At 37.3% G+C, this 15385-nt stretch overlaps 1 protein-coding gene across 9 annotated transcripts in view; it reads left to right on the top strand.

Moving 5' to 3' along the window:
* The window catches only part of CADPS (calcium dependent secretion activator), a 550520-nt gene that overhangs the window by 412078 nt on the left and 123057 nt on the right, over positions 1–15385 (top strand). For 4 of the 9 annotated variants that reach the window (XM_056129051.1, XM_056129046.1, XM_056129050.1 and 1 more), the window contains exons 14-18: positions 6433–6534; positions 8122–8185; positions 8873–8996; positions 11298–11366; positions 12237–12254. In XM_056129051.1, the coding sequence (XP_055985026.1) occupies positions 6433–6534; positions 8122–8185; positions 8873–8996; positions 11298–11366; positions 12237–12254 (377 nt within the window). The remainder of the gene's footprint in view (positions 1–6432; positions 6535–8121; positions 8186–8872; positions 8997–11297; positions 11367–12236; positions 12255–15385) is intronic. The other 5 variants (XM_056129052.1, XM_056129047.1, XM_056129045.1 and 2 more) reach the window with 2 other exon arrangements.

Raw genomic sequence — 15385 nt, 5'->3', positions numbered from 1 at the left:
CCAGCTCCTGTGCTATCGCTCCAGCCCAACATGTATTTGTAATTATTATAATTGCTCTGAAATTGTGGTGGAAATAAGAGGAAATATTATTTAGCAAACTGAGGAAGAGACGTGAAGGAATATTATAATTTGTCAAAAACTCACAGATGACGAGTCTGTAAGATTAATCTGTATTATTAACAATGGCAATTTAGGGGAATAAACTAAAAATAATGTGTTACAGAGTTTTCAAAAACAGTTATATGGAATCAAACTAAAAAATTGGTTTTGCTCACAGGGGATTGCCCTGCCACAGAGGCAGGGAGTGATGGGGGGATGGGGGTGGGGAGGATATTATCCATGGTGGTGGAAAATGGGCACTGGTGGAGGGACGGGTATTTGATCATTGTATAATCGAAACCCAAGCACAAAAAATTGTAAATCTACAACTGTACCTCATGGTGTTTCACTAATAAAAAAAAAATTGGTTTTGCTTTTTTATTTTAACTGAAGCAAAATAGTTCTATTTAAAGAAAGGTAGAGTGAGGGAAAGAGAGAGAAAAAATAGGTTCAAGGAAAACCTGGGCTTGAAAATGTTGTTTTTGCTCTTTGTTCCTGGTAGAAGTATACCTGTGATTTTTGTCCCTTGCATTCCATTTGCTGTTGTTTTTCGTTACTAGTGAATGAGGTTTCATTACCTGGCTGTGGTGCTTGCTGGTAGCTTACATACTTCGTAATCAAGGGGTTTGCAAACACAGACACACACACCCACAGACACACACATAGAGAGACACACACACAGAGACACACACAAAGATACACACACGCACATATACACAGCTATTTGCCAGACCACTCTGCTAGAGTACAGGGTCTCATCAGCAGTACTGCTAAGAAAATTCTCAGAACATATAGGCAGCACCAGGGTTCAAACTCATGGCCTCATGCTTACAGGGAAGACACTTTCCGTTACTGGGATTTTTGACAATTTATTTTATTCCCGCTTGTTTCTTTCTCAGTTTTCAAAATAGCATCTCTTGACTACTTCTATTTCAGAGCATGCAATTAGGGCAGTTACAAACAAATTTGCATCGGATGTCAAAATCCCGATTTGTTTCATCACCTGTTTTTGTTTTGACTCTATATAATATGCCTTACAAATGTCAGATTTGTTGGCTGGTTTGTTTACTTAAAAATCAAACCGTTCACACTGACATAGGCAATGATAAAGCAAAATATCAGGAAACACTACAATTTTGTTTGTTTGCTTTTGTGGACTAGAGAGATCGTGTTCAAAGTGTAGCCCAAGAAAGGTTTCAGGGATACTAAGCTACTACCTGATACCTTTGATAATTACAAATACAAAATCACTACAACAGGGGAAAACATAATACCATTTTATGTTTGTGATAAAACCCTTTAGTGGCAATTAACTAAGGTCAACTAATGAGCATTCAGTGAGTTTTTATCATCTCAAACACAAATCTAACTGCTGTCTTCTAATTGCCTAATTGCTTTAGAAGGCTTCTTGTGTTAAGGACAAGTGATTTTCTTCACAGAGAACTGCATCATCCAATAATGACCACAGCCAGCTCGGAGTTGCCCTTGTTAAATGGCTTTTGTGCTTTTCTTTGTTATCTATAAACCCTCTTCTAAATTATAAATTATCCTCAGTAGGATTTTTCTATGGATCAATTCCCTGCTAAGAAAAAAATTCCTCAGATGTCTCTCTTCTCCCCAAATTGAGAGTATGAATACACAGCCCATCATGTAAACCTGCGCTCAGTATATTATCAAGTTGAATTCTGTATAAACAAAATTCAAAAGTCACAGTTCAGGAAAGTAATTGTTTATAACAGAAACATGAAAAAAAAAGTATACCTGTATTTTATGTGGGTCAGTCAATCCCAAGATTTAACCATATTCCTGGGAATTTCATGTCAAAAATAAGGTGTTTAACCGATATAGTAAATTAAACTTTCTGGCTTTTCCCCCACGATATTTTGAACTAAAGACAATCACAAATTCTAACATTGTACCTAATAATTATTATTTTGTCCGTATTTTTTCTCTTCCTTTAAGTTCAGGTGAAACAGAATCTGTAGTGCTTTTTCATTTTTATAGTGTTGTGAACAGCATTCTTATTTTTCAAACAGGGTGATAATTAGTGGGTCGGGTGCTTGCCTTGTATGCAGCAGCTAACCCAGGCTCGATCTCTCATACCCAATATGGTATGAGATACCCCAGAGCCAGGAGTAAATCCTAAGCACTGCTGGGTATTTCCCCCCTACATTTTTTGAATAAATAAAAAATTATAAAACAAAGACAGAAAGCTAGAGTGACAGTGATAGCACAGTGGGTAGGGCACTTGCCACACATGAAAGTGACCCAAATTTAATCCCTGACACCCCTTATAATCCCCGGAACTTTTTCAGGTGTAATCCCTAAGTGCAGAACCAAGAATAAACCCTGAGTACATCCAGGTGTGCCCCAAAATAAAAAATAAATAAAATTTAAAGTAAGTATAGCTGAATGGACTATTTTGCATTTGGGGGCCCAGGTTCAATCCCTGGCACCTCATGGACCCTTGAGCTACTTCTGGAGCAACACCCATAGCCAGAAGTGACCCTCCACTACCCCACCCCTCTTCCCCACAAAGCACTGATCAGGAGTAGATCCTGAGCACAATGGGGATGTGGTCCAAAAAACATAAGATAGAAAAAGGAAAGAAAGGAAATTGACCAATTAACCCCTCACAGTGTTACATTACTCTCCCTTGCCAAGTCTGTGCAGTCAGACTGGTCTAAGATACAGGATTTTTCCAATTTATGCTGGATCCTTGAGAAGGCCTATAAATAAGACCATTTGTTTGGTCTCAAGATGACTTGCATTTGCAAACTGAAGAATGTTCCAGTAGAAGTTTTATGGTGACGCACCAATCTGCAAACTGGCTCAGCCAGTAGTCAAAACAAGTCACTGCAGGAGCTGGGAAGCAGAAATCTTTGAATGGGTCAGATTATTCTACATCTAATTTGGCACAGATAAATTTGAGCCATAACTATGCAGCCTCCTTTATATTTTCAACTTGCTTTATTCAAAACAAATGGGAGAAATGTGTGCAAAGCTAATCATTCAGAAACACAAGGATACTATGATTAAACTCAAATTCACACATTTGTGCTATCATCCTTCTCTTTTTGTATTAGTATGAACAGTTCACTAAGAGTGAAAAATACCATCATCGATGGTATTAAAGAATGATAGAGACAAATACCTAAACAACACTGAAATCAGGAGACCCAAACTTTAACAACCAAACTTTAAAAGGCACCTGTCAAGAGCTGGAGGAAGGGAACTGGGAACATTGATGGAGGGAAGTTGACATTGTTGGTGGGATCAATTGGTGTTGAACAATATGGGTCTAAAACTTAGCTATGGATAACAATGTAAATCACAAAGCTTTAATAAAGTTTGTTTTTTTAAAAAAAAAAAGTAAAGTAAAGGCCCTCCCGTTGATCATCGATTTGCTCGAGCGGGCCCAGTAACATTGTGAGACTTGTTACTGTGTTTGGCATATCGAATACACCACGGGGAGCTTGCCAGGCTCTGCCGTGCGGGCGAGATACTCTCGGTAGCTTGCCGGGCTCTCCGAGAGGGGCGGAGGAATCGAACTCGGGTCGGCCATGTTGGCTGTGTGCAAGGCAAACGCCCTACCGCTGTGCTATCACTCCTGAAAAATGTGTTCGGTGTTGCTTTTTTTTTTTTTGCCAGCTGTATTGAGATAAAAAATCTCAACATATATATAAATTTAAGGAATACAATGTGATGTTCAATTATAGATTGGGGTTTTGGTGGGTTTGTTTGTTTGTTTGTTTGGGGACCATATCCAGCGGTGCTCTGAGCTTACTCCTGGTTCTGTGCTCAGGGATCACTCCTGATGAACTCGGGGGACCAAATGAGGTACCAGAAATTGAATCCAGGTTCGTCAAGTGCAAGGCAAGGTACCCTGCTAGATCTTTGAACTTATGCATCCTCTAGCTGTCTTTATAGCCTTTGCCTAAAGTTCCCCATTTCTCCCCTTCCTAAGACCCTGATAACTAACATTCTTCTCTCTTCTTCTGTAACTTCGGCATTTTGTAGTCCATGCATAAGTGAAATCAGAAATGCCTGCCTCTCTCCAGCAACTCCACTTAGAGTAACGCCCTCAAGTTGTATTCTTTTTTCAAAAGGCAAGATTTCCTTCATTTTAATGATGGAATAATATGTGTATATATCAGCCTCATTTCTTTATCCATTCATTTATTGACAGACATGTTTTCATGTCTTGTCTATTATAAGTAATATTGCAATGAACATACAGCTATATCATCAAGATAGCAATTTCCTTTCCTTCAATCTCACCCAGAAAGTCAGATTGTTGAATTATACAGTAGTTCCACACCTAATTTTTTTCGTAGAATGTCCATTCCATTTTCCATACTTGCTACCAATTTATATTCTCACCACCATAAACTTTTCTTCTCAATCTCACCAACACTGATTGTTTCTTGTCTTTCTGTTTGTTTGTTTCTTGTCTTTTTAGATATTAACAATTCTGACAAATGTGAGGTGTTCATTGTGACTTTGATGTGCATTTCCTTGATGAATGGTGACGCTGGACATGTTTTCATTCACCTATTGAATACTTGTATATCTTTTTTGGAAAACATGTTCCAGTTCAATCAAATTGATGTTTTGCTATTGAGTTTTATAAGTTCCTTTTATATTTTATATACTAATTGCCTGTCAGAAAATTTGCAAATATTCCTATTCCATAAGCTTCCATTTTATGTTTTCTTTGCTGTTTAGAATTTTTCTCTTTTCAGGAAGCACTGCTCGTCTTTGCATTAGTTGCTTGCATTGTTGGTAATAATTTTTTATAAATGATTACTAAAAGCAATAGTAAGCCACTTCCGACACATATTTTCTTCTGAGAGTTTTATTACTATCAGGTGTTAATGTTATGCCCATTTTGAGTTATTCATATGAGTACTATAATATTGAAATCTAATTTTGCCTTTCTGCCTTGGTTATCCAGTTTCCAATCATTAAAGTAAAGGCCCTCCCGTTGATCATCGATTTGCTCGAGCGGGCCCAGTAATGTCTCCATTGGAGACTTTGTTGTTACTGTGTTTGGCATATCGAATACGCCACGGGGAGCTTGCCAGGCTCTGCCGTGCGGGCGAGATACTCTCGGTAGCTTGCCGGGCTCTCCGAGAGGGGCGGAGGAATCAAACTCGGGTTGGCCGTGTTGGCTGCGTGCAAGGCAAACGCCCTACTGCTGTGCTATCGCTCCAGCCCTTACTTTACTTTCCAATCATTATTTATTGAAAAAACTGTTTTCTCTCCCATTAATTATCCTCAGCTCTCTTGTCAAATACTAGTTCACTGTGTGTTTGAAGGTTTCTTTCTGGGTTCTTGATATGATATCATGTTTAGTATGTCTTTTTTAGGCTATTGCCATACTGTTCTAATTACTATAGTTCTGTAATAAGCTTTGCAACAAGAAATTGTGATAGCTACAACTCTGTTTTCTTTCTCATAAGTGCTTCAGCTATTTGAATTTATTGTGGTTTCATATACACTTTAGGACAGTCTTTTCTGGGAAAAATGTCATTGAAATTTTGATAGGGATTGCACTGATTTTATAGATTGTTGGGTAGTATGTACATATTAAGAAAATTTATGCTTATAGTCCATGAATATAAGATATTTTCCCATTTGTGTTTTCTGCAATTTCTTTTATAAATGTCTTGAAATTTTCCCACTGTTTTGTAATTTGTAATTCAGCTAGTAGGAGTTTAATAAATTAATCTTCTCATCTATATAAGTATAGACCAGAAATTGAGAGGCACTTAAGACCACTTAACATTGGGAAAAACAGACATTTACTGAACACTTAGTTTTCCTAGGAGTTTGTGTTTGTTATTCAGAGGTACAAAACCTGAGTGCCTACAAGAGAGGTAAGAAATAAGACTTCAATGTAGGCCAGGTGAGTGACTATCCAGATAAGAAACCATTAATACTTGCTAGTTAAAACCAGCTGCTGCAGACTGTTAAAAGAAACCAGAAATAAGACTTGTATTATAAAATTTTACTAATTTTGAAAAATGTTGGCAAGTAATTCAAAATGTTAAGAAGCTGTGAGCCAAACAGAACAGGCATGGAAGCTGGATTTAACTTCAAACCACCCGTTTGTGCATTTTACCATTTCACAACAAATGAGCGACAGTTCTGCAAATGTCTCCCAAATGATAACCTCAAAAAACCCCATCCCCTTTGGGAACTGGCACAGAAAAGCAGGACTTCTCAGGGCATGCCGATCATTGGAGTTCTTAAAAAATGGACAGCTTTCTCCTGCTAAAGATTCGATTTGATGTTGTCAGTGTATGAAGTTTCTATCACTTCTTTCAGGCCCGATGGAATTGGAACTGTGACTGTGGAAGAAAAGGAACGTTTTGAAGAAATCAAAGAGAGACTCCGAGTTCTGCTGGAAAATCAGATTACACATTTTAGGTAAGCATCTGAGGTTTAGGGATTTATTTGAAGAGGAAAATTGAAGAAGGGATATGGGGGTTTGGCTTTCTAAAACTTTAAATCTCCCAGAGACACACTGGATATTTAGAAATAATAGAAAAGCAGAGAAGAACAGACATAATCTTTGAAACCTCAAGTACATTTTATTTCTACTAAAAGAAAGACTTCCTTGTACAAGCTGACCCTCATCATCAATCTGTTCAAAGATGAATTGAACTGAAAGCTTCTCGAAGGAGCCTAAATAAAACAGAAAAAAAACCTGTGAATCACATCACCTAAACGGATAGAGGTTCCCATACTTATTTATTTGGACTTTAGCCTACTGCCGCCATTAAGAACACATACACACACACACACACACACACACACACACACACACACACACACACACCGTTTGCAACAGTGTCACCCACTTTGGGAAAGATTAAACAGAAGGAAGGAAGGCATGGGTTACAGAGAGACTCCACCTTCTTCATTACTTTTGAAACAAGCAAGCTGGCCTTCCAAAGAAGGAAAGGAACTGGATCAGCTTTGTCAAGTTCTTCCCCTCATACTTGAGCCCCCCAGCAGGTCTGATGCTTGAACCTTGAGCTTTTCTTCACAGCCCCCCTCTCCTTTGTAGCAAATTAAATAATTCTAAACCAGCAATTTGGACCAGAGGGCCTGATATAGTGGTAGCATTTATAATAGTGTAACAAACATTTCCTACTTTTTAACCACTTCCTTAGGTGCCAGATGCAGGGCTACAGGCTGGAATAAACATTAACATGTTGTTTTATTCTCAGAAGAGTTCTATGAGGTAATTATTATAATTTTCTTTTAAATAAGGAGTAAACAGGCTGAGAGAGGTTACTTGTTCCAGGCAGTGCAGCCAATAATGGAAGAAAAACATACATAGGCGTCTAACTTTAGATAACTATACTGACCCCCTCAGTACCTTGAAGCAAGAGTCTAAAATGGTCATGTCAGTCTGAAATAGTTCCTAGAACTCTTATATTTCCTCTCATGGTACCTGTAAATATTTCTGGCTAAATCTGTATTGGTCATACATTTTACGCAAGATGCATTGCCAAAGATGAGGAATCCACCTAAAAGCCAAGTCGATGGAGGGGTAGCTAGCAGAATCCTGAATTGGCTCAGAATATATCCCTTTTTTTCCCCCCTATATGAATGTTTTGGGTATTTAAGTAAGTATTTGATTTTTACTCTATTTCAACTAATTTTTAAAAGCCTGCCTCTACAAAGAATTTATAAGGTTACACTTGAGCTGAAAAGTGATTCTTCTTTACAATAGAAATCCAAACAGAGCCTTGTGTCATCACTTGAAATATTCTTTCCTGCTGCAGACATTTGCAGAGTCTCTCTTTAGTTATTATTCACACATACACATATATACATTATATATACACATATATGGTGTGAATTCCGATTAACATAACACAACGTGACAAAATAAAAAGCATTTTCTGTTCCTCCGAGAGAGTTGCTATAGGAATCAAGTTTCAGCATATTTCATGCTAAATGTAATGTATTTGAGCAACCTGAAGAATTTTCTGTCATTTTTAGGTATTGCTTCCCATTTGGTCGACCTGAAGGTGCTTTGAAAGCTACTCTCTCACTCTTGGAAAGGGTAAGAGTAAAAGTCATAGACAGGTCAGATATTTGTATTCAAAGACCTGAATATAATTGCAATGAAATACTGTTGTTGAATGACCCACTTTGTAATTTTTTTTAACAATTTGGCCACTATTCACCAAGTATCAGAATAAGCATGGTAAAGCTGCCAAAATTCAAGTTCTTGTATCTCAGACTCCCAAATAGTTAGGATATGTTGAAGATATGTTCTAACACTCTCCTAATTCATGAAAGAGCTTTTTCTTCTAAACTACATTTCAGGTCTTCAACAATGGTTCTTGTCTGTTTTAGTCACAATATTCACAATTCAGAAAAGGATCCACAACTCACTCTAAACTTCATTTTTGACCTGACCTCTCCTATCCTTCCCCTTAGTTATTGCTATTGAACTTATTGTTGTGATGACTGAGGATCACAACAATAAGAGATTACATACATTTAGTTTTATTCCTTACTGGGAGTTCCACACTAGGTTGCGGTACTCACACAGTAGTACTTGCTAAGGGTCACATTCCTCTAGTTGCACACATCCTCACCAAGGGATTACACTCTTTAGTCGTGGTATTCATGCACAATATGATTGTAGTGCTCCCTGGGGGCTGTTGCAAAAACTTTCAGGTTTTGAAAGTATAAATGATTAACAAATTGTTTGGACCATCCTAATCATTTTTTCTACCTAAAGGTTCTAATGAAAGATATCGTAACCCCTGTGCCACAAGAGGAGGTAAAAACAGTCATCCGTAAATGTCTAGAGCAGGCTGCTTTAGTCAACTATTCTCGGCTCTCAGAGTATGCCAAAATTGAAGGTAAGACTCCCATCTGTCCCCAGTTTTTTGTTTAAAATTTTGTATTCCTTCCTGGGGAGCACTCTCTTTTCTGATGGCCACCAAGGCAACCGAGATCCATCTGAGTATGTTAAGCTAAAATTTAAAAGCACTTGAACTATGAAAGCTTCCTTTACTGTGGCCAAATAAGTTATTTAAAGAACAAGGAACTTTGTAAGGGGAGAATATTGAGTATAGGAAGCTATCTTCTAACTTTAGGTCCTTCTGAGAGTTTGTGTTGGCCATAAATTTGCTCCATAGCTAATGTTTTCTTTCAAAAGAGTTCTATAGGAATGCTACCTTCAAGAGTTTGTTAGCCACCGTTGATAGCTTTGGGAGTAAACAAGAATTGAATAAAGGAACATCAAGATTTTGCTTAACTTCTTCTTGCCCCTTGAAAGTATCTTGTTTTTTAGTAGGGTTCCAAGTGGATGGCAGGTTAGTTTCCAGCCATCTCTGTTGGCTCCTAGTTTGTTTTAGATTTGGTTCATTCTTATTGCACCATACAGAGGATGGAGGGTACCACTATCCTCTTAAGGAAGTGGTCACTGATAACCATTGACCACCCAAAATCACTGAGTAAACTCTACTTGAGAAGATATGGTTCTTTGGGACCTATTCATTTGCAAAGGTATTAATCACTTTTCATTGTTACCCTGTTGGCTGCTATAGGGTGATTTGAAAACCACACCCAACTTGACCAGTGGTGTAAGTGTATAAATGTGGAAGTTCTGTGTCTAAAACTCAATGTGTCCGCATTCTGGAATCTGATGTTTTCTCACATGTGAAACTCCTGACTAAAACCAACAGTGCCCATTGTCTGCCTTCAGGACATGACTGGGAAGGAAAAATAGAACCTAACCAACTACCAAAATCTCATCGCTTACTCTGCCAAAGTCCTTGTTTCCTTAGAGAATTAGGTTAAGATCATGTCAAATTCACGGTGTTCTGTATACTACATGTTTTCCCTCTCTCAATTTTGTCTGTCTGACAATGCAAATTGTGTACCAGTGGTAATGAATTCATTGTTATGCATCCAGGGAGAAACACTTAAGAATTGGGCACTAAAAGGATGTTTATCAACTCTTGACTTGGTAATGAGTGACAAAAATAGAGAAACAAGAAGATCTTTAGAGGGCTATATATATTAGCAAGTAATTGTTCCAGTCTTAACCTTCCCAGACTTAATAATGATTGTATTTGGTAAAGTCAACCAGGTACCTAATACGTCTAGGCAAGGCCAGAGGTGGGATGGGATCTTTTGTTATGGCTGCTGCCTCCTAGGTCTTGGTCTAGCTACTATTAGTCTTTTGGTAAGATCTGCTCTCTTCTTTCAGATAAATAATCCAAAAACAAACTTTAAGATCTGTAAGTAAAAATGCATTCATTTCCAAAGTAGATCAGCTGGTCTGTAATTTCCTTTTGTGCCTCAATTCTTCTTGGTTGTGTTAATTATCTTTTGCACTGTGACTTTTTAGGTCTGGGGATTCTTTGAAGAAACCAATCTTTTTTTTTTTTCCCAACTCTCTTTTCAGAGAAGTACCTCATTCCACACTACCTGCTCTCTTCTGCTTCTTTCCTTCCTTGTTCGTGATTGGCTCAGCCACTTTTTGATGTTATCTCTGCAAAAGTGGCTGTGACACCAATTTCAAAGCATGCTGGGATTGTTAATTCAGACAACCCAACATCCTCTGGCTGCATGTATCAGGTTTTCTCTCATGAACATAGTCCACCATAGGCTGAGGCATTGCAGCTTTAAAGATATTACTACCAGACAACTTTCTTTTCACAAGGTTTCTATCCTCTCAGAAAAGAAGCCTTCCATTTTTTACTTTTGAGCCCCTATGTGAGTATTAATGGCTTAGTTCTCTGAGAATTTTGGAAAGACGTAGTAGTAATATTGCCGGAGACTATGTTTATGAAGAAATACCTCAAGAGCCTTAGATACTAAAGTCTGAAATCCTTAGTATCTTGGAGCCTTAAATCAATGAGACTCTGTTTCCCTTTACTCATGATGTTTTTGGTCATTGTATTCTTGCAAACAATTCTAAAGAAACGTGTAAAATCATAGTCACAATCTCTCTCGTGACTCACGGCATGCTGAATGGTTAATCCAGTAGATCTCCAATTTTGAAGCTCCTTTTTTCTTTTATCCTGTGTTTATCCCAAAATACTCTGTGGCTATTTTCCTTTGAGCTAATGTAACGTTTTCCTCTAACCTATGACCTTTAACCTCTTTACCTCTGACCTAAGCCTCTTGCATGCCCAAATCCTCTTTTATAGGGAAAAAGAGAGAAATGTATGAGCATCCTGTCTTCTGCTTGGCCTCCCAAGTGATGGATTTAACCATTCGTGAGTACCTACCACCTCCTCGCCATGCTGTCTTCACTCTTTCTGTTTTCATTATTCCAAGAAAATCCAGATCCAAACCAACTCACTCTCCTTGCTTCAAGTTTTTTAGCATTGGCTTGTCTGTTGATTCTGTCTGTGAAACCCAGTGTGAGAAGTCCAGTCACTTTTTATCAACCTAAAACAGGTTAGACAATTAAGCCATTTGTTTGTGATAAACTCAGATTTGTCTGTAAGTTTTTCAGTTATTCTCTGTCTGTGACCTGAATGCATTTTTACTTTGCTTGTGTGTAACCCCAGTTTGTTAAGTGCTTGTCACTGGTACACAATCAAAAGGTAGCAGCTAGGCTGGGACCAATGCATTAGATGTCAGATAAAGGACAGTCGGGACAAAATCATGCCTTCCGTTCCATGTTTAAAACGTCAAACTATCTGGGTATAAGATCACACAAGGTGGTCTATTCTCTGTAAAAATTAGATCTTATTTGCCTTCTGTCTATTCTCTCTCAAGTTGGAAAGCTTTTCCTTGTTTTCTCTGGAGATTTTGACTTGTCCTTGTCCTCTAAGCTCTGGCTAGAACATATGACTTAATTGTCACTTGGAGAATTCATGTATGTTTCATAGCTTGATTACACATTAAACTTAATTTTACTAATTTTCTATTTGTGCAGCATTTTCCACCTCTGTGAAGGAGCCTTTTTTGCTGGCCCCCACACTTCGGGGCGGTGGGAACCCAAGGGCAACCTTTTCTTTCCAATTATCATGTATCACACATAAATGGGGGGCATTTTGATCCACTTGCTCATTAATCCTGCATATGTGTTCTTGTTTCTCTCTCTCTTCTCTCCTTGTTGTGCTCTCTCTTTCAAATAGAGAATCAAAAGGATGCAGGTGAACCAATTGTATATGCATTATATACTATCAGGACTGTTGAGTAATATTCAGTTTTTGTTTTGTTTTTGTTTAATAGCTCCTTAACGTATGTACTCCCAAAGACTGATGTGGAGTTGCAATAATACTTAAGGAGTTAATTTGTGCTGTCTAAATATTTCTCATGCCCTGTAGATGTTGACCTATATAGAGCAGAATTTTCACAAAGGCATAAGCTTTGAAGGAACAGAATTCTGGTTTGCTGCAGAGTTTTGGTTCGGGATTCCAGTAATTTGGCCTCAGGTGTTTTTAAAAATAGTTACTAAACCAAAACTAACATTCCTTTCTGTTTTTCCTTTCTTTTTCTTGTTTTATATCCTATCGAGAAGTTTGTGTTTTTTGATGAATGTTTATTAGCCAAGACAGAGAGAAGTTGTGTCCATGTTGTTCTTGTGTATATTGTGTGACAAGGCAGGATGCACACATAGATAACTGAACAGGGGCCTTTGTGGAATATTTCACAATGTAAAAGCTCTTAGTAAGTTTTTTGGCTGTGAAAATTTTCTTTTCCTTTGGTCCCAAAACCTATGAGCATACTTTAAGGAGAATTATGACATAAAATCTTCTAACTTCAGATAGTATTGATTATTGATCATTGTCCTTAATGTTTAAAGGATGCTTAAAATATTATTTAATTAAAGTTTAATGTATCCCCATGAATTAAAATTGAGTGTATTCAGATTATTTTTTTGAACATGCCAGGCACTAGATTAGTACTGAATTAGTATTTGAAGACTCACAGTCCTATATTCGAGACTTACAAGTCTTTATCTCTCTGGCAAGGAGATTTTAATTCATCTACTCATTCATTCACTTATTTATTCAATAGGAAAATGTGAATAAAAGTAATAATAATAATTGTTGGTGGTGTCCGTGTATGCAAGAAGCAAAACCTCAAAATGCCTTAAATACCTTAATAAGTCATCTAGTTCAGTCACTATCTCATGAGCCAAAAGTCCTTAACCTGGAAGCCATGCCAACCTTTGCATGATCAAATTACAGGGGTATCACTTCCAAAGTAGCAGAGAAACATTGAAGTTTCTTTAAACGAGGGACTGTTTGGTTATTTGCAATCCAGGCAAACTAGATGTCAGAGACGCAAGAAAGAACTAAGAAGGTGAAATAGAATGAGTCTCGATCTAAGGGTCAATAGAGATAGGTTTAAATCTTGATATGTTCAAGAACTCTTCTGGGTTAAGGAGATCATAGTCAATATTATAATCATAGTTACTTCTTTCCTGACCTTTAAATATTTTTTTCTTACCTTCCTCGTATTTCAGTTCCTTTTGTTCTCCTAACAAAGAACAAACACAAATAGGTTTGTAAAACCAACAGTATGGAGGTTGCAAGGTACAACAGGAGTTACATGTACATATTGGCATGCAATCGGAACAGCTATAGAGGTTTTAGTCAGGTTATACTTTGAGAGGCTATGGGACTCTGCAAGTGGTATATTGGTGGACTTTAACTTTCTGTCTGGTGGCATTATTAGAAATTAAATATTCTATTTAATTGCATCATCTCAAAAACAGATGCAAAGGGCTGCTACTCTATGAAAGAAAAGCTGTGACTCTTGCAAATGAATTCTATTATTTTAAATACATTTCCATTTAAACCATCACACATTCTAAACCCAGCAAACTCTGAGAAAGTCTACGCTACTATTGCAGTTTTGCCTCAGTTCTTGGCTAAATACTTGCATAATTTTCTGAGCATCATAATGATTCTACTGGTACTTGAAATAAACCAGTTTCCTTCAAATATGCCCAAAGTATATAAACTTAGATAGATATACAGATTAATGAGAAAGGCAGACAGAGCAACAGTCACTAATAGACCCAGACACTGTGCTAAGGAATTTGCATGGTGGGTCTGATTCAGTCTTCACTTTAGCCTCAAAGAGAAGACATTTTCCCCTTCTTTTTACCAGTGAATGAGAGAGCTAAATTTTGGGGAACAAAAACAGTGATTTTCTCAAGCAGGACTGAACACAGATATTTCTAAATTCAAGCACCATGTTTTCTGGGGTCTCTTTCTAACAATGCAACCTTTCCACTTTTGTGCTATGTAATTGGACACTATTCATTTAGTGAATAAATTCTAAAATAGCTACGAACTTTTTTTATCCAGGAAGACCATCACTGAACAGAATGTTCCTTTCTGCGACCAGATAATTGTCAAAATATTTCCACTGAATTCTCCCTGAGAATACTTGAGATTCACTAAAATTTCTGGAGAACTGAGAACAATCATATTTTTTCTCCCTCATTGGCAAAAACTTTCTAGAGCAAATTAAATCTATCCAGAGCACTTCCAATTAGACGTATATTTCCCTGTTTCTATTCAAACTTCTTACAGGTAAAAGACCTGTGAAAGGAGAAAAATAGATACTCAAACTTGGTATTCTTAGAAAGTATGATGTGGAGCATCTATCCAAAAGACAGAGCCAATCCCTGTTCTAAAAATAAGAATCAGCTCATGTTTTCTAGATTCTACACAAGAAATATTCTTCCTGTTTTAATGATACATCAATCAGGATTTCCAAGCCCACACTATTCCATATACTAGTGGCTCATCTATTAACAGGGCGAAGAGAAACATTTCAAACACTGGCACAGGAAATTTGGGAGATCTCCTGAGGGAAAGAAAGATATGTTAAAAATATGCCCTGAACCAGTAAATATAAAAATCATTATTCTTCTACAAAAAGGGGGACATGCTGCTTTGATGATGATGATGATGATCATGATCATGATGATCATGATGATCATGATAGTAACTCATTTATTGAGAAGTTACCATGGGATATACAGTCACATTCATTTTTCATTGAATTTGCACAGCTCTGAGATAAAACATTATCATATTTTAATCTAAAAATCCATCAAGTTTAAAATGAATTTGTTATTAGGAAATGACATCAGTACTGCAATTGAATTATGATGCCTTTATATGTAAGATCACCCAATTTCTTTTGCTCTTTTTCCTTTTGTTTGTTTTGGAGTCACACCTTAATCCTGGCTTGTGCTCAAGGATAGATTTTTCTCAGTGCTCAGGGATTGGAATTGTGCAGTGTTGGGATTGAACTGGTG

This window comes from Sorex fumeus, unplaced genomic scaffold (assembly GCF_029834395.1).
Source record: "Sorex fumeus unplaced genomic scaffold, SorFum_2.1 ptg000072l, whole genome shotgun sequence".
In the NCBI taxonomy this organism is placed as follows: domain Eukaryota; kingdom Metazoa; phylum Chordata; class Mammalia; order Eulipotyphla; family Soricidae; genus Sorex; species Sorex fumeus.
The sequence above is the reverse complement of the archived record's forward strand: the minus strand, read 5'-3'. Positions and strand labels throughout refer to the sequence as shown.